The 26,515-nt window shown below is 40.0% G+C and overlaps 3 protein-coding genes across 3 annotated transcripts; 1 reads left to right on the top strand and 2 right to left on the bottom strand.

The window, feature by feature from the left end:
• Positions 1-3,378: 3,378 nt before the first annotated feature.
• Positions 3,379-6,077, top strand: LOC121052764. The gene is made up of 8 exons (XM_040518618.1): positions 3,379-3,756; positions 3,843-3,929; positions 4,029-4,130; positions 4,868-4,984; positions 5,138-5,269; positions 5,390-5,518; positions 5,631-5,805; positions 5,900-6,077. The coding sequence occupies exons 1-8, from the start codon at positions 3,379-3,381 to the stop codon at positions 6,049-6,051; spliced, it is 1,272 nt and encodes a 423-aa protein (XP_040374552.1). The 3' UTR covers positions 6,052-6,077.
• A 10,894-nt stretch (positions 6,078-16,971) lies between these two features.
• On the bottom strand, positions 16,972-18,577 carry LOC112198676. Its single transcript, XM_024339808.1, has 3 exons — positions 17,971-18,577; positions 17,640-17,779; positions 16,972-17,478 (listed from the first exon to the last, which is right to left on the bottom strand). Exons 1-3 carry the CDS (start codon positions 18,575-18,577, stop codon positions 16,972-16,974), a joined length of 1,254 nt encoding a protein of 417 aa, XP_024195576.1.
• Positions 18,578-23,969: 5,392 nt separating this feature from the next.
• On the bottom strand, positions 23,970-26,515 carry LOC112200971. Its single transcript, XM_024341979.2, has 2 exons — positions 25,191-26,515; positions 23,970-24,496 (listed from the first exon to the last, which is right to left on the bottom strand). Exons 1-2 carry the CDS (start codon positions 26,349-26,351, stop codon positions 24,104-24,106), a joined length of 1,554 nt encoding a protein of 517 aa, XP_024197747.1. The 5' UTR covers positions 26,352-26,515; the 3' UTR covers positions 23,970-24,103.

Here is a 26,515-nt window from a genome sequence, read left to right as displayed (position 1 = left end):
CTTCGTTGGTGGTCATTAATTTATAGGCTTGGAAAGAAAATATTTCTGGTTACTTTTGGTACCTTTATGAATTATGAATGCAAATTATCAAAGATAGGACTAAAAGAGTCTAAATCTTTCATACATTCACCAACAAATAATTAAATAGTTTATAATTAGTTGGAAATCATGGGTGTAGGAATGGAAAAGGCCCAGACTGCCTGGATTAGTTTCCAAATAACATGTAAGGTGCAGAGGAATGTCAGGATTGAAATTATCAAGGTTGGTAGTTGAATGGTGGAGCATGGAAAAGAATGCACATTTAGCCAATCCTATCCAATTAGTACTCTTCCTGTATAGATGTGGTGGTAACGGGAGTTTCACCGAGGGACCATTGCTGTGATGCCCGAACCACTCTACAATATCATCTGCAGGCGAAGCGGGAATTACATGTTGAGGGACAACTTTGTCAATATCATGTATATTAAATCTAAGATGAAGCAACTATAATGAAAAGTGATATTTGGGTTCAAGCTTTTGCTGGAAAAAAAACAACGTAACAAGGTGAACACAATGAACTGCAGGGTACAAATAAGAAAAAGGGTTTCAAACTTTATGGTTTATTTTGTTATTATCTAAATTTATCATGACTTTTAATGTCATTTCTTATGAGGATACAATTATTTTTTTCATGCAAAATTGATTTGCTGGGTTTACATAGATATTTGTTGGGTACATTTAGAAACACCCTATAAAAAATGTATGCATGGGCATTAACCGTTTTTGGCTACTTATCACCAATAATGATGAGCGGTTGATTGTTAATTGTTTACCGTTGGTCGTTAACTATGCTCTAATTGGTATTAAATTGTCTGACCAAACAAAAAATTGTATATTAAATCCGATATTAATTTAAATAAAAAAGACAATTTTTTCTGGTTGTTTTTTTTTTTTTCCTGTCCACTTCAAGTTTTCTGATCTCAACTCATATTTGACAGGAGGAACTTGTAAAAAGCCATCTACTTTTACTTTTTTTTTTTTTTTGAGAAAAAGAGATAACTTCATTCAGATATCAAGGGCCAGAAGGCTCATACATCCAAGACTGTCTTACACCAAACTCATAAATGGTATAAGCTACCAGATAAAGGACAGGTTACCTTCACTGTTAACACATTCGCTCAATTATTGAGCCTAAACACAAGAAATAAAAACCACCCTACTAACCTCCCGTGAAGTAGTAGCCTAGTCGCCTAGAGACCGCAATTGGTGTACAACTAGAGATACTAAGATGCAAGTAGTAGAAATTCAACTTCTAGTGAAAGGCAAAGGAAGCTGGAAAGATTAAACCTTTCCTTTGCCCTTGTCCCTAGGGCTAGGACCAGTTTCAGTACTAGTAGGATAAGTAATCTTCAGGGGAGTACCATCCAGCTTCTTGTTAGCACGTTGAGTCTTATTCTTGCTTCCAAGAGGCCTACCAGACTTCTTTTTCAACGAGACCAAAGTGAGGTCGCCATCCTCCTCAATGAGACCAAGTGCCTCAGCATGCAGTGTTGGAATCTTGCCACCCAAGACTGTTTTAAACTTCTTGGGACTAGGATGGCAAGCACCACCACGCTCCCGTTTTTTGGACAGCAAAACAGGCTGGTGCTTCTGTGTACCTGGAGTAATAACAATGTCACTAGAAATAGCCAGTTCGGGAACCCCACCAGTATTGACTACTGTTGGAGCCGACTCACTGGGAGAAGATGAGGTCGAGCGCTCCACTCGATGAAAACCAGGCCGCTTCTTCCTTGGGACGGTCGGGGAAGGTAGGTCTCCCTGATGCTTAGCAAAGAAGGCAAAGGAGTTCCCTGAGGTCGAAACGCCGGGAAAGTGTAAAACCCTAGGTGTAGGGTTTACTGCAGTGGGTTCCTCACAAGAAAGGCCAGCATGTGTGAGCAAACCACATTGAGTGCATCTCCCCCGCAGATGCTCGAATTGAAACTGCAGTATGGGTTCAACCCCAGTATCTAGGAAGACTTGTCTTTCCAGCAGGATCGGTTTAGATATGTCATGAATGAATAAAACCCTAATCACCCCCTTCTTAAATTCCTTCTTGTCATACTCCAAAAAACCGCCCAAAAGGTTGCCAATCAAGGTGAGATTCTCGGGTTCTTCATACAGAGGAGGTATGCCAGAAACCCTAGTCCAGATCCGCAGATGTTTAAATGGAAGTTCATGCAGAGGCTTGACTCCATCGTACACTTCAAAACAGACCGGGGCTCGGTCAAAACACCATACGCCTCCTCGAAGAACCTTGTTTCGATCACGTGTAGCAGCGAAGGAGAACAAGAACAGGTCCCCAGGACGCTCTTGAACCCTAAAATCCTTATCCACCAACCAGGTTCGGTGGAAGTGAGACATGAATGCCTTTGGGTCTATGGGTTTCCGAGTCAAAGGCTTTCCGAGGAGAAAAGATTGGGAGGACTTCCGCACGGGACCTCCGCCAATCTTCCCCAAGTCAGGGGCGCGTCCCCCTTCGGCCAGAGCAAGCGAGGCAGCAAAACTCGCCGTTACCGCGTCAATGGATGCCATAGGTAGAAAGAGAGAGTAGGTAAAAGGAGGTGGAGAATGGTGAGGGAGGCTAGGAGGCCGTAGGCAACTAGGGTTGAGAGAAAACTCTCCTAGGGTTTTTTTTTTTAGTCGTTGTCATCTACTTTTACTTTCTTTTAACTTTGAAGTTCTCTTTAATGAAAATTAGGGGAGGCTATATGTACTAATTAAACGGTGCATACCATTAATGATTTCTCAATGCTGGATTTTGATTAGGGTCAAAGGAAATCACATCAAGATGCATACCATTAATTGGAACCCATTCAAAAAGATATTTAATACATTTGCTAGTTATTGGATTTGCAATAAAAGAAAATGTAATCACGAAGGGTTGGTAAGAAAATGTGAAGGCAGATTCCATTTTTGCCATTTGCAATTCATGCATGTAGTCAGGAAGGTTTATGCAAATAAGCCAGTAAATATGGCACCATTAATACCAGCCATTTGAATTTTCAACTCAAAATCGGAGTTCCAGATATTATTATCAAAGTCTGGTTTGTTTTCCCTTTTCCAAACGTTATACCTGACACCACGCACCACCTTTCACTTTGGCAAAAAAATGAATGCGAATGCAGGCACCTGTTTGGTGAATGCATATGACCTTCTACGGAAATCTTGTAACTTCTTTCTAAACTGCTAAAGGAGCCTCATCTCTTCCCTTTAAAATCTGCACTCCTTCTCAAACCCCATCACTGCATTGTTTTGCTGCATTTCGATCGGGCACTCTCTCTCTCTCTCTCTCTCTCTCTCTCTCTCTCTCTCTCTCTCTCTCTCTCTCTCTCTCTCTCTCTCTCTCTCTCTCTCAATATGGCATCACCCAGATCCTCCACTTCAGCATGGTTGTCCCCATCATCGACTAGTAGCACTTCACTTGCATCCTCGGCTACAACTGCACCGGATCCCTTACCACCCAAGTTTGACACGGTACTGTCGTCATCGCCATGTCAGCCGGTAGTGTCACCACCACCCGAATCTGTAACACCAGTTTCACAGAAGCCGTTCGATTTAGATCAGGTCATGGGCAACTTTCCACGGGCGCAAATAGTGGACTACCATGAGACACAAAGACGCCAAGTGGTCTCTCCATCTCCTTCTTTAAAGGAATTGGTTCTTTATAAGCCGGAGACACAGCGACAAGAATATCTACAGGAACGACTTGGGCAAGTCATCAAGGATCTTGTTCATGTAACAATGTTTGCCCTAGAAACCCCGGTATTTCACAACATATCATATCAACTTTACATAAACAAAAACTAGTTGCTTTTTTGCAGAAAGAGGTGACCGAGTTGATGAAACAAGCAGAGGCGGAGATAGCGAACGAACGAAAGGCTGAGCATTACAGTGGCAGAAGTAGCATGGTGATTTTTCATTTTTGTTAGTTATAATTATGGTGGTTTTATTTGTATATTTTATTTTTGATAAAAACATTATCTTATCCGATACTGCTATTACTTTAGCAGGAAGAGGCGTCTGAGTCAACGAAGGAAGACAATAAACTGATGATAGTAGTGGTAGAGGAGGCTCAGGCTGACCATGAGAGCCCTAAAATAACGAACACGGTGATTTTTTATTCTTCATAAATTTATCTAGATGATGGTTTTTATTTCGTTGTGTTAAAAAATAACCTAGCCTGTTAGAGTTTCATTCCTTGAATGGCTGAGTACTTGAACCTAGGGTCATCATCGGTCAGGCCTAGTCGAAGTAAACAAAATTTAGAGCCGGATTGGGCCAAATCAAGGCTTAAATATGCTAATCCTTACCCATCCATTAGGGCCGAGCTGGCATTCGGAATAGGGCCGAATTTTTTTTTTATTTTTTTTTTTTTATAGATACTAGTTAGCCTATGAGTTGTGACATGTTGGTAAGTTATAATTCCAACATTGTAAAGGTCATATGTTTGATTCTCACTAACATATATAAGAGTGGGGTGAGCTAAGGCCTAAGGTTTTTTTTTTTTAAAAAAAGTTATAGATATACTAGTTAAGGTAGTTATATTCAATTAACTATCTCTCCAAATCTCTCAAAATTAATTATTGTTTAACAAAAAAAATAAAACTTAACGAATTGCAAAGAATATATTAAAAAATAAAAAAATATAAAATCATTAGGACTCAATTTGAGCCGGGTTGGGCGGGGCTTTATTTGCATGGCCATACTCTATCCTATTTAAGAAAGGGTTGGGTCGGCCCATCCTAATGCAAGAGTCGGGCCGGATTTTGGCTGAGCTTAGGGCCCAAAGACCAAATGATGCCCATTAATCGATCTCAACCAATCTGCTTTGCTTTTAAATTTACAGGAACCGACCTTCACTACCAGGCCAGGCCGATCAGCCACCAAACTAATGGCCCATATTTCCAATGTGTCTTTCCAAATGCCTGATGATTTCGAAGTTGACGATGACACAATAAACGAGGTATAGGATTTTTTGTTTTGTTTGGTCATTGACAAGATATATAGCGCTTGTTTGGTCATTGACAAGATATATAGCGCTTCACGTATGAACAATAATCAAGATAATTGTGTGAATATGGATCTCATGCTGTGTGTGTTGGGTGGACGCATGCAGTTTGTGCCTAATGATGAAGTGCTCAGGGAAATTACTGCTCAAGGTAGGAAAAAATATAGTTTCTTTGACAGACTCCATGGATGGAAAATGGAGTGTAGATTAAGACTGAATGGCGTTCGACAATTCGATAAGGTAATTTTTCATAGATTTGATTTAATGAATATCTTGGAGGATTTGTATGATGAAATTGATCGAAGATAGATTGATTCAGAGACCCTAATTTTGAAGTTTAACTTGAACCGTTTCATATAGTATTTCACACATGTTCAATCGAAGATTGTGACGAGATCAATTCCTGAAGTTGTGAGGTTTATCCTTTATGAGGTGAGCCCTAAACAAATGAGGGAAGCCAACAGCAAACGTAAATCGATAGATTTTTGGGTGAGTTAGATCATGCAGGTTTCTATTCTACAGTCACAGTTAAGTTAGAAACACCAATAACAATATTTTTAGTTTGTTTGTTCACTGTATACACAACATGTGTTATATTCAGGAGCCAGCTAATGGGAGCCCTAAAAATATATTAAAGGATGAATACCCAAGTATGTCATCTGAAGGCGCTGCTGGTGATTTTGAAGAAGAGGAGGTGTCGTACGTGCAGATGTTTCTTCGCGTAGCCTGGAGTAACCTGATGAACGGCACTGCAGAGAAGGTGCCATTGTTAAGTGGTAAACTATTCCTCTTAATTCTATTCTTATTATTTCATGTTGATCTTTCGATTTTTAAGTTACTCTCGTTTAATTATATAACCTTCTTTAACAGAATGGGAAAAATTCAAGGCTGCAAAAAAGAAGGCCAGAAATACACCTTGCAAACCAGAGGTTGGTACATCCAACTTGGATGCTGAAGCTGTAGAGACAGCAAACGCCTTGATGGGACTAGCTGACGATGAAATGAATGATGAAGGCTTGTAATGATAGTGCATTTTATTAGGTTGCTAGTGCTGCAATAAATGAAATTTTAAGAACAATTAAGTTCGATCCAATAGGGGATTTTACTTTATATTAAGTTAACTTAAGACCTTCTATGCTTATAATTTAGTATTGAACAAAAAAATAGAAGAGAACCTAGCGCTCTGCTAGGGTTGAGAGCGGCCGCCCTCGCGGTCTGCTTCTGAAACTTCCTCCATGAATATGGAGGATTTGGGTGACTCTGGTGGCGTGGTGGGGATCTGGTGTAGCGGCGAAGGTTGTTTGCCCCATTTATTTTCCTTGCGACAGAGTTACTATTGTGATTCTCGAAGCCATTGGAGGATCGGATGGTGGAATAATTGTCTAATGTGGTGAATAGGGGTAGTACGGTGGATGCGGTGGTGAGCAGGTCGAGCGGTTGTCAGCCAGCAATGGAGGCAGGGAACCTCGTCCCTAGTGCACGGCGGACCTGGATTTGCGTCTGGAAGGCTGAGATGGGCGGCATCTGGAGGCGTGCGGAAGGAGACAGATCGCCGGATGCTGAGCCGATGGTCGGAAGCTTTTCTGGGCTGAAGACGCAGCGCAACGACATGGTGCAGACTGGTCCGAAGATCTAGATTTGGGATCTGGGTCGAATTCAGTTTTGGGTCTAGTGCTGGGTATGGATCTGGATCACGGGTCGGGTCTGGATTTGGACTTGGTACTGGGCCTAGATGTGGCCTTTGAGGTTGATTTTCATTTGGTTTTCATCTTTTTGTTTCATAGGTCACTTTGGTGGAAGATTGATCTCTGTTTGGCGTACTTTTTACATGGAAGATGTTTGGATGGTCTTATCACTAGTTACATTGTTAGAAGATTGCCCTTTAGTGGTCGGTCACACTATCGATAACTTAGGTGGAAGATATATTGTTCTGTTTTTGACATAAGATGTACGAGGAATCTGCTTGGTCGGTCATACCACCGGTTACTTTGATACAAGATTGCCCTTTTATGGTCGGTCATACTATTAGTAACTTTTCACATATATAGCACAGTTTACACCCGATGCGTCCTCAGATGCCTTTTTGCATCCAATCGTATCTTTGCTAGGTTTTATGTTCATTGTTTTATTTTCGTACTTTTCATTTATGATGTAGTTTCTACATCTGTCTTTTATAATCTTATTATTAATGGAGTTGACATTTATTCTATAACAAAAGTTCGATCCAATTGGGGTGCTCTATGTTTCTTACAAGATTCCATAAGCAAATTCATTCTCATTGAAAAAGAACTCTCTCTCTCTCTCTCTCTCTCTCTCTCTCTCTCTCTCTCTCTCTCTCTCTCTCTCTCTCTCTCTCTCTCTCTCTCTCTCTCTCGTTTTTAAGAGAGAAAAACTAGAAATGACTCTCTGCCTTTTATTTTCATGATCTGTTCGAATTGCTATTGTATAATGACTGTTGAGGATCTTTAAAAATATAAGTTATATTTGGGTCTTCTTAGTGAGGGATTCATTTTTTGATCAGGTATACTTGTGAGATCCGATTTTTTGTTACATATCGACATTTTGACCATTCAATTTTTAGATCTTTATATATCACTTATATTTGGGTCATTTGCGTATATCTATTTTTTTTCCTTTTAATTTTGAATGACAAACTCTAACCTCTTCACAAATAAAATAGACAGATGCTAATAATAACTAATCATTTCTGTATACGAATACTTCTATCAACATTTTATACATTACACCTAAACCAAATAATAGGTATGACTTGAACAAAAGAGAGATGAGCGAGGGCTCTTCTTGAAACCTTAGAGCCACCACCAGCTTCTATCAATCATGGAATCCTTCTTTGCTTCATCTCAACGATCGCCTCGGTATTCAAACATATCAGAGTATATTTTAACTCGGACCAGAGGCTTTGAGCCTTTTTCTTATACAGAATGATCTGATTTGACCCCTAAACTTTTTGGTGATTGTTAGACCTAACTCGTTGTAGGTGAGTGAGCAAGGTTTTTCTTCTGTTTATGGGATTTAGGTACCATTGTTTAGTGATTGCGGCTACTAATTCTCACTTAGTTATGGCTTAGGTATAAGTTGATTGGATCTAGCCGAATTTCTCGATAAGCTTGTAAGGCTCTGTTGTTCGGTTTGGATATGGGATGTGTATTTTGGTTATGTTCGGCCTTAAAGGTTGGCAGTGTGATTCTGGTTCTTGTTGTAGCGTGCGGTGGTGCAAACTTGCCCAGTTTGAATCTTGGCTAAGGAGTTGGGAGGAGAGAAATAGTGGCAGCGAAGTAGTCTAGATGTCTATGGTGATATTTGGGTTCCATGGCTCTGGGTGCCCATAGTACTTGGGATTGAAAGGCCTAAGTCAATGAGTGTAAAGGGCAGTTAGCTGCATGTTAGGATTGCGGTTCAAAACTAATTTCCTATTTGCTAGCTTTAGGAAACTTGTTAAAGTGTATTTAGGACTTTTAGAGCTTTTTTTTTCAATGAAGATTTAGAATTGAAGATCTTATTGGGAGTCAGACTGATTGTGAGCCTATAAGTAGGTATTCAAGAATATTGCTTTGATATGTGCTTTCGGAGATTGGAAGACATCTTTAGAGAAGATGTGAGGGTTTAGAAATTCTCGTGTTGTGGTTTGAAAGAGACTCATTATGCGAGGTGCTGTTGTGGGTTAAAAGAGACTCATTTTGGAAGGCGCCATTGAGACATTGTTTATAGAGATCCGTGTTTGGATCGTTCAGGGATTTAAGAGAGAACTTAGGGAGTTGCAAGCTTTGAGTGATCGGGTGTATTTGGGAATTCTCTGTTGAGAATTTGGGTTGTAAGGAGAGAGATTAATTTAGAGTGGGAAAAATAAAATGTTCAAGTTGTAATCTTCTTCTTATCTAGTGGATTAGCCATCATCATCACCCGGGGACATAGGTCAACTGCTTGACTGAACCTCATCAACAACTTCTTCTTGTGTTTACTTGCATAGTTTGATATTACTGTCTTCATTAGATTTCGGTCTTGGGCTAGGGAATTTGGAAGGTGACCTGAATTTCCTAACAGTGCAGTCATGGACCCATTATGTTTTCCAGAGTTTTTGGGTATTAAACCAAGGTGGAAATGTTAAGGGTTTGGGCTTCCTTGCTATTCGGAGGCCTTGTTTATTGGCTAGAATATTCAATAAGAAGACTAATGTTGTCTTGCTGTCGACTATTTTGGGACTTTGTGTCGTGGGAGAGAATCAAGTTTCCCTAAGTGAACTAAGTCGCATATGCATTAGCAGATTTTGAAACTACTTCCTTGAGTTTGGTTTGGTGGGATTTTACTACACCTATCATTTATAGTTTTGGTAACCGGAACCAAATGTGTCTATTACAAACTAAAGTAGGTTATCCTCGTCCCAAAAAAATAAAGAACTGCTATGCTCGTCAATGTGCTGATTCATGCCATTCAAGCAAATAATATTATAGTTATAACACAATTAATTAAGGAGCTTATCAACTTTAGATTGGGTTTTAACGTTTGAACCAAATATTAAGTAAAAGGGTGGTGACAGATGGATTCCTAATTGCTCAAGGTTTCAGGTTCACAGACTGGCAAACTCAACTTCATTCAATATGGAAGCTGGCCTCATTGATCCCCACACTAGATCGTGGATTACTCCATCTGTGTCTACACCTTTTTTTTTCTTTTTCTGAAGTCGCTGCTCAAATACTATCTATCCCTTTGAGTAAAAGAGCTATATCGGATAAACTTATGTGGGAGCTAGAAAAATGGGGTTACTTCACCGTTAAGACTGCTTATTGGATTGCCAGAGAACAAGTTCTCAGTAATGCTCTTGCTTCTACTTCACAGGGGGGACCCTTTTAAGGAGCTATGGAAACGCCTTTAATTTGGAACGCTATGGTGCCTGCCAAGGTCCAAATATGTGCATGGAGGGCCTGCCAAAACATCCTATCCACCAGAGAGCGTTTACTCACCAAGGGCTATGATGGTGAAACGAATTGTCTACTGTGCTATGCTACACTAGAAGACACAACTCACATCTTTTTTAAGTGTTCGATTGCAAAAGAAATTTTCTCTGCTCCCCCATTTAATTTATAATCTATGGCTATGCCAAATATGATTTTTAAGGAATGGATGCTAGAAGCTGCACTACGCCAAATACGATTTTTAAGGAATGGATGCTAGAAGCTGCACTTGTACTCAAACCATAGACATTTGAAAAGCTATTAATGCTAATATGGTCTCTCTGGAAAAATCGGAACACTACTCTGTGGGAGAATAATTCAAAACTAGCATCGGTTCTTTTGTGCAGCTCCTTGGCTTGGTTGGAAGATTTCCAGAAAGCTAGAGCTACTTCTTCAGCACCGAAGAAAGTAGAAAAACACCACTGGCAACCAACTAATGGGAGCAAAGTGAAAATAAATGTAGATGGTGCGTTCTTACTATCGCAGATGCATGGGGAAGCTGGAGATATTGCTCGAGACCCAACTGGGCAATTCATGGCTGCTTTTGCTCACCATCTACCTCATGTGAACTCTACTAAAAGGCAAAACTGCTTGCTATCCGACTTGAGATGGCAGTCCAACTACAGCTGTCCTCTGTCAATATTGAAACAGATTGCCTTGCTGCTGTCCAAGCAATCATGCACCAACAATCTGATTATTCAGAGTTTGCAGCCATTATTGCTGACATCCATGATGACAGAACCCGACCCAAGTTTCACCCCGAAACCCATATACGAGCCTGTGGGGCCCACTTCAGGTGAAATCCTACTGAAAAATCGACAGAACCTCCCCTAAAATAGGCTACCCAAAAATTTCACAAAACTCCTACTCACATGCACACTCCAAATATTTACATTCTACCTGTATAAGTTACATTCAGAAAGTACAAATTCCACACAACTTCAATACGGTAACAGATTTTCAAACAATAACGTTCCCCAAATTCAAAAAAGTTATCAGAGCAGTTCTACATAACTAAGCCGATATCATACAAGGTAGGGTTAAGTAATAACCTACGGACAAAACAGAAGCGTTGACTCCAAAGCCTCTAGTTCCTGGATGCGATCTCGGCAAATCTGAAATCTGGGCATTTGAAAAACGAAGGGCCCAGGGGAAAACATTTAAAAACCGTTAGAGTGAGTGGACAAAACTGAAATAAGTTATGAAACGATTAATTGAATGCTTCCCCATTTCTCTTGTTAACAAAACCAACATGCAGCGAGATTCCACAATATTTCCAACTCAATCATTTTCAAGAAAACTCATTTGATGATTAGGAAGGACTGCTTCCTAATCATCTCATGCCATCTGGGAGGGACTGCCACCCAAATGACGCATCGGAAGGGACTGCCAACCGGAATAGGAGGCGGTGGGTAGAAGGGACTGCCAACTAGCCACAGGTAGTTAGAAGGGACTGCCAACTAACTACCTCATGTCATCTGGAAGGGACTGCCAACCAGGTGACGCATCGGATGGGACTGCCAACCGGGCTGTAGTCTGGAAGGGACTGCCAACCATACTATTACCTAGAAGGGACTGCCAACTAGGTAACATACGCATGCGCTAAAGATAGCCTCCTGTCAACTCCTTTCTTTAAATTCTCCTCTTTTCACAAAGATCACATTTACTCAAATAGTATACAAATAAAAACTTAATACCATGCTGCATGCATTATTTAAATAAAATCAAAGTCCACTCACAGGTGAGTCTCGCAGCTAAAGTCCACTCACAGGTGAGTCTCGCAGCTAATCCTGCTGCCTGCCCGTGTCCTCCTCGCTCGAGGGCTCAGTACGTCCTGTAGTAAATGGGCATGATATAGTTAACCTCAAGAAGGAAATAATCTAATAAACAAAGCTTAATCCTTTGGAAAATAATACTCATTACACATAATTCCTCTAACAACCAAATTCTCCAATTTCATAATTTTCTTTATGATTTCCACGTCCTCAAGGAAACTTTAACCTTCACAAGGATCGCTCAACAACTTGGCCAATTTAATTCCAACTCCTTAACTATACTTAACCACCAAATTATAAAATTATTCCCTTTTCAAAATTTCCAAATTCTTTCTCCAATTTCTCCACCAACAATTAGCCAACAAGATTACAACAAAACATTTTCTTCCAAATTTCCAATTTCTCTTTTGACATTTGAAACCCACTTTACTTCTCCAACCTCTCAACAATCTCAACTCATCACTAAAAATATGACAACAAGTTCTCAACCCAAGATTAAAATCTTAACACCCTTAGAACCACATCCAACATCAAAACTCCAAGGAACTCACTATCCAAACAACCTTAAATCTAACACAAAATTCATAGATTAAATCTAACAGTTTCTATACCTGCAACAACAACCAAATTCAAGCAGAAATGTCCGGAAAAATCAAACAAGAACCCAAGAATTCGACAGTTACTGTTCACGGTACTGTTCACAGTCTCAAACACCTTCAAATCTTCCACCACCAATCAAAACGAGCTGCAACAAGGTTAAGAACACGTTCATCACTTCCCCAACAACCAAAACCCTCAAAGAATCAGGCCAGAAACCGCCGGAAATCGAAGATCAAGGTAGAACCCGATTTCCCCATTTCTGGAAATTTCCTCTTCAAATCTCAAAAACCAAAGCTACCCAAGGTGAAACACTTACATGACTAGGTAGAGAAGGAGGAGAGGATCACGCCATGCCAAGCGGTTCGTCCTGGGGTGGCCGGACGGCGACAAAATCGCCGGAAGAAGTTCAGCGGCGAAAAGGGGCGAGGGGGGGGGGGGGGGGGGAGATGGTAGCTCGGGTTTGTCCCGTTTCTTCTCTTTTTGATCTGTTGACTTCTCTCTCTCTTCCCAAAAGGGAAACCCCCTTTTAAAAAAAATCTTCCAAAAATAGAAATTTCTATTTTGGTCAAAACTTTTCCGTAGAAGCTCCGATTTAAACAAACTATATGTTCACGAACTCGATTTTCCATGAACAACGACGTTCTCAAATAAATTCCTTAACTCAACGGATAAAGAAAAGTCAACTCCTCGATCAATAACGGTAAAAAAAAAGTAACTAATAAAGATTTTAAGGTACGGGGCTTTACACATGACCTCTAGATGTAGTTACACGAAGCACAAATCAGTTTTGCCCCCAGAAATTGCAACCAAGTTCGCGCACAGACTAGCTCGTATCGGTTTTGAATCTAGTCAAAAGGAGTCTTGGCTCCACCAAGCTCCCAAATTGTATTATAGATGTACTTCAATATGATTGTAACCATCTGAGCTAGTCTCTTTCAATGAAATTCTCTTTACATAAAAAAATAAAATAAAAAAGTGTAAAAGGGTGGTGTGCTTTGTAGTTGGCTCACAAGGACACAACGCAACCGTGGGTAGAGTGCGACCGTAAAAGAGATCGAGATTTTATAATCTTTTTTTATTTTATATTTTCATTATTATTATTATTATTTTTTTTTTTATCAAAGAGATTTTATAATCTAGTTAAAGGTATTTAATATGAAATTGGAGTACTGCCATCTATTAACTATTATGATTAATTTCAGTTTACCCCCCCCCCCCCCCGAGGTTTGGGGGTGTGATCATTTCATCCCCCAAACTCACAATTTCACTTTTTTACCCTCTGAACTTTCCAATTTTTGTCTTCCGTGCCCAATTTCTCTGATTCCTTCAAATTTGGACGTTAACTCTGACTATTTGACCCACTTTGAGGCTAAAATGGTCATTTCAAAATTTTGAAAAAGGAAAAAAATAAAAAGTTTCGACCTCTCTCTCCCTAAAACCATTTCTCCTCCCACCGTCACCGTCGCGCTCCATGCTCCGCTTACCACCACCGTGCTGGCAATGACCATGATCCATGAGCTCAGAAGATAAAGCATTGCCACCATTCATTTTAGTTGGGAAAACTGCTCCGAGACTGAACTTGCAGCATTCCCATCATAATCTCCAATTGTAAATTTGCGAATGAAAAGAAATGGAATCAGAAACAAAGACTCACGGATTGTCATTTTCATCATACTCAAGAAATAACCAAATTCACAACTCACCAAAGAAAAAAACTATCAAAACCCAATAAAACAAATTCACAACCCACCAAAGAACAAAACCCCATAAACCCAATCCCAAATCACCCAAAACAGATAAAACCCAGATGAGATTCCAGGCTCCAGAGTCCAAATTGGCAAGCAAAAAACACTGATCAGCAATCAATCCTAGTAAAGATTTGAAATTGAAGAACAGAGCAGAACAGAACAGAGAGAGAGCCGGCTGCTCACAATATAGCGTTTATAGAACTTCTGATTGAAATGGCTGATGACATCAGGGCTAGAGGCCATGTGAGGAGGGATGAGGATGTTGGCCCAGTAGTCAGCCCATCTCAGGTCGTTGTAGTCATAAGCCGTCGCCGCTATCTTCTTCAGCTTCTGTTGTTCTCTTTTACTTTTACTCAGCTCAGATTGGAGATCGTTTTTAGCGACGATTGGACTTTGTACGAGGGGAAGAAGTAAGAGTTCTCGACGACGAGCTTCTCGAAGTCGGATATAGAGGCGGAGATTTCGTCGAGGAAGGGTTTGAGGTGAGTGGGATCGGTGAGTCGGCACTGGGCGAGTTGGCAGTTGAAGGAGGACTTGGAGATGGAGAAGCAGGAGAGGAAGGCAGAGGTGGACTCGAAGGAAAGGGAGGGGTCTGAGGAGTTGGCGGCGATGAGGTGCGTGAGGGAGGTGTCGAGAGAGAGAGATAGATTTGGAGATGCAGATCTGAGAGAGAGAGAGAGAGAGAGAGAGAGAGAGAGAAATTTGGAGATGAAAGAGAAACCGAAAAGTGAAGGAAAAGGTTTTTTATTTTTTGTTTTGGGTTTTTTTTTTTGCATTGAAATAACCATTCTAGCCTCAAAGTGGGTCAAATAGTCAGAGTTAACGTCCAAATTGGATGAAATCAGACAAATTGGGCACGAAAGACAAAAATTAGAAAGTTTAAGGGGTAAAAAAGTGAACTTGAGAGTTTGGGGGGTGAAATGATGACACCCCCAAACCTTAGGGGCGTAAACTGAAATTAATCCTAACTATTATATAGAAATTTAATTTTAGTCTTTTAGATGATCCCATTAGTGTTACCTTATCGACAGAGGCGGATCTAAGTACAAACTCGGTTGGGCTGAAGTCCACCCGAGATTTTTTGAATATATTCCTTTTTTGAATCAATGAAAGAACTTTTATAGAAGATCGAAACTCAAGTGAGTTGGGTACAATCGTGTTGTAGCACGTCAAGAATACATGTAGGAGCTTGAGTTAACCAAACAATACCTACTTTTGCCTCAAAACCTAAGGCAGCTAGGTGGTGTGCTACCGCATTACAAGCTCTTGGAGTGTGACATATTGTCACTCCTATTAGCCTACTAATAGTATGCTGAATATCATCTATAAGTCCACCATTTGCAAGCAAGGCATACTCTGTACAGCAAGCTTCAGAGATGGTTGCCATACAATCACTTTGTATAACAACATTTTGAACGTGGAGTGAAGAGAGAAAGTCCAAACCTGCACGAATAGCTAGCAGCTCACACTGCTTTGGAGATGCAGCATGTTCTATCGGCTGGATAAATGCTGCCTTGAACTGACCATTTGCGTCTCGGAGGACTCCCCCAATCCCACCATGACTTTGGTTTGGAAGAAATGCAGCATCCACATTCAATTTGAAACCCGTAGTTGTAGGTTTCCATTTCTTGTTTGGAAGGTTCTTTGGCATAGCTGCACTGCCCCGAGCCTTTTTAAAATCCTCCAGCCAAGCAAAGCAGCTAAGTACCAAATCATGAGTAGTTTGAACTTTTCCAGACCACAGGACATTGTTTCGATTTTTCCATAAGGCCCAAATAATCATTAGCAACTTCTCAAGTACCTCGAGCTTGAGTTGCTGCACTTTTTCAAGCATCCATTCCTTAAAGCTCATATCAGGCAGCAAAAATGATGTAGATTAAATAGAGGTGCAGATAAAATTTGTGTAGCGAGGGGACACTTACAAAATAGGTGTGAGTTGTCCTCCACATGATGGTTACAAAGCATACATTTGTTACTGCCAGTATAGCCTTTAGTAAGCAGCCTTTCTCTTGTAGGCAAGAGATTGTTGCAAGCTCTCCAATTATAATTAAGAACTTTACTAGGAACTTTGGCTCGCCAAAGTTTTTTCCAGAGATCTTGGAAAGGATCTCCATTTGAAGTGGAGGTGAGGGCATTTTGTAACACTTGTTCACGAGCAATCCAATAAGCTGATTTCACTGAATAGAACCCTTTCTTTTCTGGACTCCAAATGAGACGATGAAGACAAGAACGTCTGCCAAGAGGAATGCATAAAATCTTTTCTGCTATATCAGGTGGAAATAGGGCACATACAGATGCAGGAATCCATTCTCGGGTGTCTTCATTGATAAGGTCAGCCACCTTTTGAAACTCAGTATTGGCCGGTTGTTGAATATGTACATGAAAGTGTGCAGGAATCCAACGATCATGCCAAATATTTACTGACTGCCCATTCCCTATTTTTCATTGCACTCCCGCCTTTAATACAGGTCTGCCACTTAGAATACTCCTCCATGAAAAGGATGGTGAGTCTCCCAATTCTGCTTCCCAAAAAGAACTAGAAGGAAAATACCTGGTCTTGTATAAGCGTGCAATCAGTGAGTGAGGGTTTGTAACGATTCTCCAGCCTTGTTTTGCAAGCATGGCTAGATTATATGCATACAGGTTTTTGAATCTCATGCCTCCTTCCTGTTTGGTTAAACACAATCTTTCCCAGCTTCTCCAGTGTATCTTTTTTCTGTCATCAGTGTCCCCCCAGAAAAAAAAGAAGCACATAGCTTATGAATATCATCACAAAGACCTTTTGGCAATAGATAACAATTCATTGCATATAAAGGCATTGTCTGGGCCACTGCTTTAATCAATATCTCTTACCCTGCACAAGAGAGTATTTTGGCTTTCCAATTGATTAGTTTCTTGGTCAGTTTCTCTTTAATATACTCAAAAATAGCTGTTTTTGATCTACCAACTCTCAATGGTAATCCCAAATACTTGTCATGCTCATCAGCTCTTTCAACAGCCAAGATGGAGGCTAATCTATTTTGCTCAGCCATATCAACATTCTTGCTAAACACCACACTGCTCTTCTGATAGTTCACTTTCTGACCCGAGGCTTTTTCATAGGTGTCAAGAATGCCCTTAAACCTGTAACATTCATCTTCAGTAGCAGTCCCAAAAAGAAAGCTATCATCTGCAAAGAAAAGATGATGGAGAGTTGGGGCTTGGGGGCACATTTTAAGACCAGCAATGACATTTTGTTGAATTGCATTGGAGATCAAAGCAGACAGCCCTTCTGCACATAGAATAAACAGGTAAGGTGACAATGGATCACCTTGCCTAATACCTCTTGTAGGGACAATTTTTGATGTTGGTTCACCCTGAAAAAGAATAGAATAGTTAACTTGTATAATACAACTCATGATCATCTGCACCCAAGAAGAATCGAAACCCAACCTAAGTAGCATTGCTTGGATAAATTTCCTCTCCAAGCGATCGTACGCTTTACTTATATCAAGTTTCAAAGAGAAGAAACCGTTACTTGGCTTCTAAGTTGATGCATGAAATGAGCAGCTTCAGTGGCAACTAATGTATTATAAGAAATTAGACGACCAGGGAAATAAGCACTTTGCAAAGGTGAGATGATCTCAGGCAGTAATCTCTTCAATCTGTTTGCAACCACTTTGGAGGCAATTCTACAAATCACATTACATAGAGCAATTGGTCTTAAATGTGCTGCAACTTTAGGAGATTTGATCTTAGGTATCAAACAAAGATAGGTATAATTTGACTCTTGCCATAATTTCAAATTGCAGTACAGACATCCATGCTAACAACATTCCAATATTTTTGAAAAAAGAATGGAGACATACCATCCGGGCCAGGACTTTTAGAAGGGTGCATTTGAAAAAGTGTTGTTTTGATTTCCTCATCACTGTAGGGCTGCAAGAGGCTTGCATTCATAGTACCGGTCACTTTAGTAGGTGTAACATCCAACACAGTTTGGAGTGCCCCAGCGTCAGAACCTTTAGAGGAGAAAACTGTTTGAAAATAGGATAACAATAGACGTTGAACTTCTGCAGGTTCAGACTGCCATTGTCCCTGCTCATCATTGAGTCCCTTAATGGTGTTTCTGCTCTTTCTATTACTAGCACGACGGTGAAAGAAAGCAGAGTTTCGATCTCCATCTTTAAGCCAGATTGCCCTAGATCGTTGCCGCCAGTTCATCTCTTGCTGGGACAATAATTGACTATACTTGGCATGCAAGCTTCTCTGTTCCTCATACTGGTCCGGAGAAAAAGGCAATTTCATAATATCATTCAGTTTCTCTTGGATCACCCTCATTTCAACCCTTTGTTTGTCAAAATCCATTTTGTGCCATTGAAGAAGCTTTTGACCAATGGATTTAAATTTAAATCCGACCTGTCGCAAGACATTACTAGTGGTAGGCAGTGCCCATTCCTTCTTAATGATATCCATGCATGTTTGATTACCATACCACATCTATTCAAAACGGAACAGCCTGTTAGCTCTTCTGTGTTGTAATTTTTCAGCACTAACCTCCACTAATAGAGGACAATGGTCTGATTTGGAAGGGTTAAGAGTAATCACCCTGCTAAATGGGAAAAGACTACGCCACTGCATGGTTTGAAATCCACGATCTAATTGTTCTTTGGTATACTTGTTGCTCCAAGTAAATCTGCTTCCCACAAACCCCATGTCAACAAAACCACAATCTGTCATAGTTCTTCGAAACATCTCCATTGGCATGGCAGCCCGCTTTTGTCTCCCCGACTTATCAGCTTGAGACAGGATTTCATTAAAATCCCCTGCCATGAGCCACGGGAGAGGACAAGACTCAGCAGCAAGAGATTTAATGAGATCCCAGGTTTGTGTTCTTGCATCCCTTGCAGCAAAACCATAAAGACCAGCGAAGCGCCATTTTGCTTCTCCTAACTTGCCAATCACGACATCAATATGGTGAGCAGATGAGGATCAAAATTCAAAATGAGTATCGTCATTCCAAAGCAAGGCTACGTACCCCTTGAGAATCTCTCTGATGTGGGAAACATATATTATCTTTGAAACCCAACTTTTGAGTAAGAGAGTCGATTAGGGTTTTTTGTGCTAGCGTTTCAGCTAGAAAGATTAGGGAAGGTTTGCAAGCCTGGACAAGATCAACGAGTGCTCTTTGGGTTTCGAGGTTCACTATTCCTCGACAATTCCACACTAGGATACTACCTTGCAGCATGGTTGGAAAAACTGTTGGAGTTTGGAGGCGGCGTACTAGACTGCGCTTAGGGTTTCTCTGCACTCTAAATTGGATTAGTAATAAACACCGAAAAAGAAAAATCGATCCCTGAATAAATGAAGAAGACCACCAATATATTCCTGAGTATATGTAACATATACATATATCAAGGTCTTGCAGTCTTGGTTAAGTGTTCTAACTTATATCAAGCCAACCCAAGTTTGAATCTTGCCTTAAGTCATTTTTTTTTCCTTAGCATTAGGGATTAAGTTATTTTCTCAATCTCTCATTTATTTTATTTAATAAAAAATTATTCCAAAATATTTTCTTTTCGGTAATCGATTTGATAGTAGTTTCAGTTGGCTTCTTATTTTTTGCATCTCAATAAAGAATTTATCTAATATATCTTAGTTAAATATTGACACTGCACTAAATTTTTCTATCACTTCGGTAAAAAAAAAAAAAAAAAAATTCAAGCCCACCCAGATTTTGAATCCTTGGACCACTACAACTTATATAGAACACAACTGTTCAGGTGATAAAACTCAAAACCAAAATAAACAAAATTGAGTATTTTTCCACCCAGAATATCACCTACCCACAAATTCTCATGATTAATATTCATATATTTGTATGGTTCAATTGACTGACTAAACAATCTCTAGATAACTGGTTTAATGTTTATAAAGATGATCTTTAAAGAGGGATTTATAAAATAACACGGTTTCGATCAAGTTATAATCATTTGTGTTTTTGGGGTGACGTCGGCCACCGCTGTTGATGATGCTCTGCATGGCGGCTATGGCTTCTCTTGGTCTGTTTTCCGTCTTATCTGCATTTATAGATGCATGTCAACCTCGGCTGGAGTTAGATTCCAGAAGCTACTAGTTTAGTGTGTGTCAAATCCTCTGCTCGTTACTAGTCGAATTATGGGAAGCTGCTGTGCGTGAGAATAGGAGCTGAGTGTTAAATCAATGGCTTAAATTTGATTATTCGAAGGTGAATTTGAGTTATGGACAGAAATGTTCTTTGATTTATTTCCATCTTGAGATTGGTTGATTTGGGTTGAATGGGATCATGTTAGTACCCATTGTTTCTCTGTGAATTTGGTTATTGATTATGATCAAGTTAATCGTGAGAATCCTTGAAAAGATGAATGTATTTACTGTGTGAGACCATGATTGGAAAAATTGATGGGCTCTAATCTGTTTGTGCATATGCCGATAGTGTATTGGATATGCTAAAATGAATTTGAAGATTAAGAAATGGGTGTCCATAGTAATTCGACGGAATTACTATGCAATGCAGTTACTAAGGGAATTAGAAAAGATACGTTAAAGGCATGTGAATTGGTTTAAATTCCAGTTGCTACTAATGTCTGGTAATTGGGACAATTATCGAATTGATCGTGATTGGTGAGACCTTGGTCAAACCCTGGTCAAATCAGAAAAAGTTGGTTAGACGATGAGCTAATTGTCGAGATTTTAAATATTTGTTTGAGAGATTATTAACGATTCTTATGTCAGAAATTAGGACTCCAGATACTTGAGAAACTGATGGTTCGTGAATCTCGTACTACGTGAAAGATAAGTAATCGAAATCCAGGTAAGGTATAGGGACTCACTCGATTAGTTGCTTTCCCGTACTTAATTAATTGTTGATACATGTCAAGTAGCATGGTTTGGTTGTGTTAAAAAATAAAGTAAGTTAACATTCCACAGATAAATTATTGATGGCTTGAGAACGAAGGGTGGCTCTGACGTCCTAGGGTTTGATCCTCTTAACCTCCAAAGGGTTAGCAACAACAGTCGAACGATGTTTTTGATTGCAATGACTACCTGATTCTATTTGTGTGGGTAGGTAGTGGATGCTCTCACTGCGCTTACCTGATTTATTAATTGATTTGAGGTAAGGTTGTGCAGTGGGTCCTACGAGACCGGCCATTAGGTCTTACTTAGTGTCGTATTCATTTGAATTGCATGCGTCAATTTTTGAGTTAGAAAACATTCTATGTTTGTTGTTCTTTAGATGAAATGATTTAAGTACATTTTCATACTACGCAGCCTAAAAGATTATTTTTATTTGTTGGCTTTCAAACGTAGCCGGGGTGAAGCCCCTATTGAGCAGCAGCGACGAACGCTTACACCATACAACAGAGTGGATGAAAGTACTGTACATGCACCCAAATGTCCAGCTCATTCAATTATTATTATTATTATTTGTTCGTCGTTCTTTTGGTCATATTGATCCAACTATTTTTTGTTTTATTGTGTGTCTTTATGTATGTTTAAGCAGATAATAATGCCCCATAGACTGATGAGTGTTATTTAGACTTGCTTGCCAAACTTATGCATGAATTTCAGTATAAAAACACGGTTAAAAGGTAGTGTTTCGCTTGTCAACTCAAGACCTCCAACTAGCAGCTTTATATAATACGCCCGTTGAATTTGTATTCGACTTTGCTATATCAACAAATCAATTTACATTTAAAAATTCTTCTGAACTCTCGAATGCAGAAAACAATAAAAGAGGGAATACATTCATCACCAAAGATTTATTCATAATGTTAAAAGAGTGCGAAATATGGTCTCAAACAATCTTGATGAGAAAATTCGGTGAAACAAAACTTCAGCAAAGCAAATGAATGAATGTTTGTGGAACCATATCTATTTTGTAAGCCTAGAAACATTATTTCAACCAAGCTCTTGTAATCCTATTAATCAGATCAAAACATAAAAAACCATGCTAGAAAATAAAAAATGTCAAAAATATACAGCCCGCATTTGACTTGGAATTAAGATACTGTGGTTTCAAATATGAGGATATATAAATAAATTAATGCAAGTGAATGCTTATATCAATCACCTTCCAAACCAGCTAGGTAACAACAATATTTGCAGATTTTTGTCATTTTCAAGGTAACTAGCTAGCCTTGAAAGCTTGGTCTTGAAAGCAGCACATGCATGCGGAAAACTGAAGTAATTAGTTACTTTTTGTTCATACTCATAAACATAAACTATACATTCCGATGGCATTCTATATAGCTTGGGGATCACAGCTAAACTTTTTCCGATTCTAAGCAAACGGTATTATATGAAAATCATTAATAATTCATATCCCCATGTAATATATACATTTTAAATGGTGCACGAATCTGGAATTGAAGCAATACATTCGAATGCAAGTATGCAACTAAACTTTGCACTTTTTGGAGACTAAAGCTCTCTCATTTATTGATGATACTGAAATTCTTCATCCCCATCGTGTCGTGATAGTTTTCGAGAACTAATCTATTGTTTGCAATGGTAAATTGATTGTAGAGGTCAATATTTGACTCTTCCTTATCAGGTCTCAACAGTCCTCTGCAAAAGCTATATTAAAGTCCCTTCATCTAGATTTGTCTTGGGGGATTTCTCCTCATTCAGATTCTTAAAGGGAATTTGGGTGAGGAAAATTCCCTCAAGGCGAACCTGAGTAAGGAAAATTCCCTCAAGGCGAACCTGAGTAAGGAGAGATCTCCTCAAGGTAAATCTAAGTGTGGAAAAATCTTGGTGCACAAGGGAAGCTTGTTCGTGGAATGAGAACTAGAGGTGCAACTGATGATAAAAGTACCCCAGGCCATCTTATGTTACTTTTATTGCCTTAAATTTTGACTCTATCAGTTTAGGCATAGAACGCAGTGTAACCTCAAATAATTCTCATGAATCCAACAATCAATTTAGCTATGACGCTTATAGATATAATCAATATGGAGAAATACATAACTAGTCATCAAGTTGAATTCATCCTTACTATCCCCTTCTAGGTAAAACAGTCGGCAGCTCAAAAGAGATCTATGATTATCATGTTCATTACTATAATTTGTACTATATGATCTGATTATTTTACTTTTGTAGACCAGCGAGTGTCTTTTGAACCACTTAGAGTCTCTTTTGAGATTTAGATGAAGTTGCAATTTATATATAAATATATGTAAATCCAACAAATTCAATCTTTTGAACCACTTAGAGTCTCTTTTGAGATTTAGATGAAGTTGAAATTTATATATATTTATATGTAAATCCAACAAATTAAATCTTTTAATAATTTTCTTTCCAGTAATAATCAGCAAATTCGGATATGCGTGCGCTAGTGAGAACTGAGAAGACCTCACTTACAATAGAGCTCTAAGGAGCATATTTAGTTATTTATAAACATGGTAGAAGGCCCGTGAAAATACAACCGCCGGAGACAGCGGAGCACAAAGGAATGATAGATTCATAGATCTAAGGAAGAAAGGAAAAGTAGATATGGAAAAGGATGGGTGGGGTGAAATGAAACCAAGAGAGACTCAAACAAACCTGAAGGGAAAACATCTGAAAGAGAAAGTAGAGGCAAGATGCCTCCGATCTAGGCTGAAACCCTGGCAAAAGTGCACACAAGAGGCCGAGAGGAGCGCCATTGACTCTCAACTTAAGAGGAAGAAAACCAGGGCTCAGGGGTTTACCCTTCAAATAAGTTTTTTTTTTCTTTTTTCTTTAACAATCTGGTTAAACAATGCATGCCTAATTTACATATCATATATGTGTTCCAAAGAAATAAATTTAACGACAGATACAGCCAGTAGAACTTAGAGCACCATTTGCTACTTCTTCCATCTTCCTTTTCATAACTGCATTGAGTATATTTCTACTCCACTCAGAAAAATATGTTTCATTGTATCCAATTTTGCCATCCTAATTTACATATCATATATGTGTTCCAAAGAAATAAATTTAACGACAAATACAGCCAGTAGAACTTAGAAGAGCACCATTTGCTACTTCTTCCATCTTCCTTTTCTTAACTTCATTGAGTATATTTCTACTCCACTCAGAAAAATATGTTTCATTGTATCCAATTTTGCCATTCTTGTAGAGGGACATGCATCGGCGATCGTCTTCACTGTACTGGCAAAGTTCTCCGTTCGGGTCTCGCCATGCACCATGGTGTCTCATACCCGACCAACTGGCAATCCAGTGATAGACGAATTGTCCTACACCGGCTAGTTTTAGCCACCCTTTTGGGAAGAACTCCATCACACTACTGTTTCTATCCATTAAGAACATGTTGGTTAACTGCGCGCCGTGTGGTGACATCAAAATATCTGTCATGCTCATTAGCTTCACCTGGAAGATTCACATTGTTGGACAATATCAGTTAACAAATGCCTAGCTTTTGTACTTTGATCCATTAAATTTATGACAATAAGAGCATGACCAATCATGAACACCGATCATTTAGCTCTGCAGATATATTTGAGATATTCAGCTGCACACGAACAGGACCTTCGCCAGCGAGGGCGCGACCAACCAACTGCTAGTCGCACCCTACGCACGAAGAAGCCCGTTCGACAATCCAACAGTAGCCATCCAAAGTGAATTCAAACTTTTAGTTTACATGTAAGGGGAAGAGTGAAACTTCATTCATAATGAGGCAGCACGTATCTTGAAGCCTAAATTGAAATCGGAGGTCACCAAGAATTAAAAACCAAGGCCCACAAAGATTTAAACCAATATGCTCTCATATCTTAAATTCTTATTAAAGTAGGTCTGCAGGACGTCGAATGATATAATAACCCATTCATTTTAGAAAGTATGTCTTTTTTGTTGATCATATGTTATTCCTATATCCTTTAATTTACTCTGAAAGTCTGACTCCAACGCCAATTAATTAAAAATATCACAAACAAGACAAAAAAATTATTTCCCTGCATATGCACTACATTTATATATACAATATGCGATTGTATGTTCTTAGTTTTCTCAATAAACAAAATAAAAATAAACAGTTCTGGAAAAAGGACGTTAAGGGAATGTGCACCTGGTCACAGAAAGTGAGGTTGTTGGAGTGAGCCACCACCAAGCGGCAACCGTCAACCTTGGCACACTCTTTCTCAAAGATCCCAACCAGCGCACTCTCGTTCTTGAACGATCTCGGCCCTGTCCTCATGAACAACGTCATTCCAATCTTCCTCCGACGATCTTCCCCTTCCGAACTCACATTACAGTAAGCCCTGGCCTTACACCGCATTAGATCATAAACCTCCATTCTCTGATCCCTAGACATCCCACCTTCGTTGTGCCTCATCACCACCGCCTCCTCGAAACAAACCGCCCTCCCTTCCTCAACCCCGTTAAATACTTCCACGAACGGCGGACCTCCAAAAGTAGCCTCCATAAGAGTACTAAGCCACGCTGCCATCCTGGACCTAATCTCCCCCCAGTGGTACAAAATCCACCGATCAGGTTTGGCGCATGAGTTCTTCTTGTGCCACGCTACAAAGGGCATGACGGCGGCCAGGCCGTGCCATATGTTGTCGTAGCTGTAGTGGTTGTAGGAAATGAAGGACAGACCGGTCATTAGGGTTGCGTTGTGGGGAAGCACGTCTGGCCACGCAAGGGCATATGAGTTCCAGGAGCCGTCATGGTTGTCGCGGCCTTTGAGGCAGAGGAGTCTGTTGCTCGACAACTGTGAAGGGAAGTGCTGGTACTGGACCTCGCCTTCTTCGTCACTTGAGTCGTACATGGAGCTCATGAACCACGTGTGCCCGACGAGGGCCGCATGGGCGTAACGTAAGTCCTTGAGCGGGAGAAACGTGACCGACTGCCGGAGTTTGTCTCTTAGTGCGTTGAGCTCGTTGGTGCAGTTGTTGGTGAAGGACGTGGATGTAGTTTCTTCCGCTGTGGCGGTGCCGGCAGTGGTAGTGGTGTTGATGACTCTCTGCCACTGGCGCATGAGATTGAGAGACCATGAAGGCAGCGACGATGTGGATTCAGGTGGAGTTTGAAGGGACTGGATGTGGAAGATGACGAAGAGGGCGACGCAGGAAGCGAGGATGTAGATGGAGAGCTTTGGGGAGAAGAAAGACGAAATAGAATTAGGGCGTTGGGAATGATGTTTGAGATTGTGGTGATGAGCTACTCTGCTGCTGCCCATGGCCATAGAGGATCTTTCTACTAATTCTGGAGGTGCTTTCACCATGGCCACGTACGTACACTTAATAATGAATTGAAGGTTTTAATGGCTATGTACTTTGGGATATTGGAGACCCTTTACTCAGCTCAATTCATTTAATTTGGGAGTGGCAGCACTTCATCTAATACTTTCTCTCCCTCTGAGAGTGTGGAACGAAAGTAGTTGGCTTG

This window comes from Rosa chinensis, chromosome 4, assembly GCF_002994745.2.
Source record: "Rosa chinensis cultivar Old Blush chromosome 4, RchiOBHm-V2, whole genome shotgun sequence".
NCBI lineage: Eukaryota > Viridiplantae > Streptophyta > Magnoliopsida > Rosales > Rosaceae > Rosa > Rosa chinensis.
The sequence above is the reverse complement of the archived record's forward strand: the minus strand, read 5'-3'. Positions and strand labels throughout refer to the sequence as shown.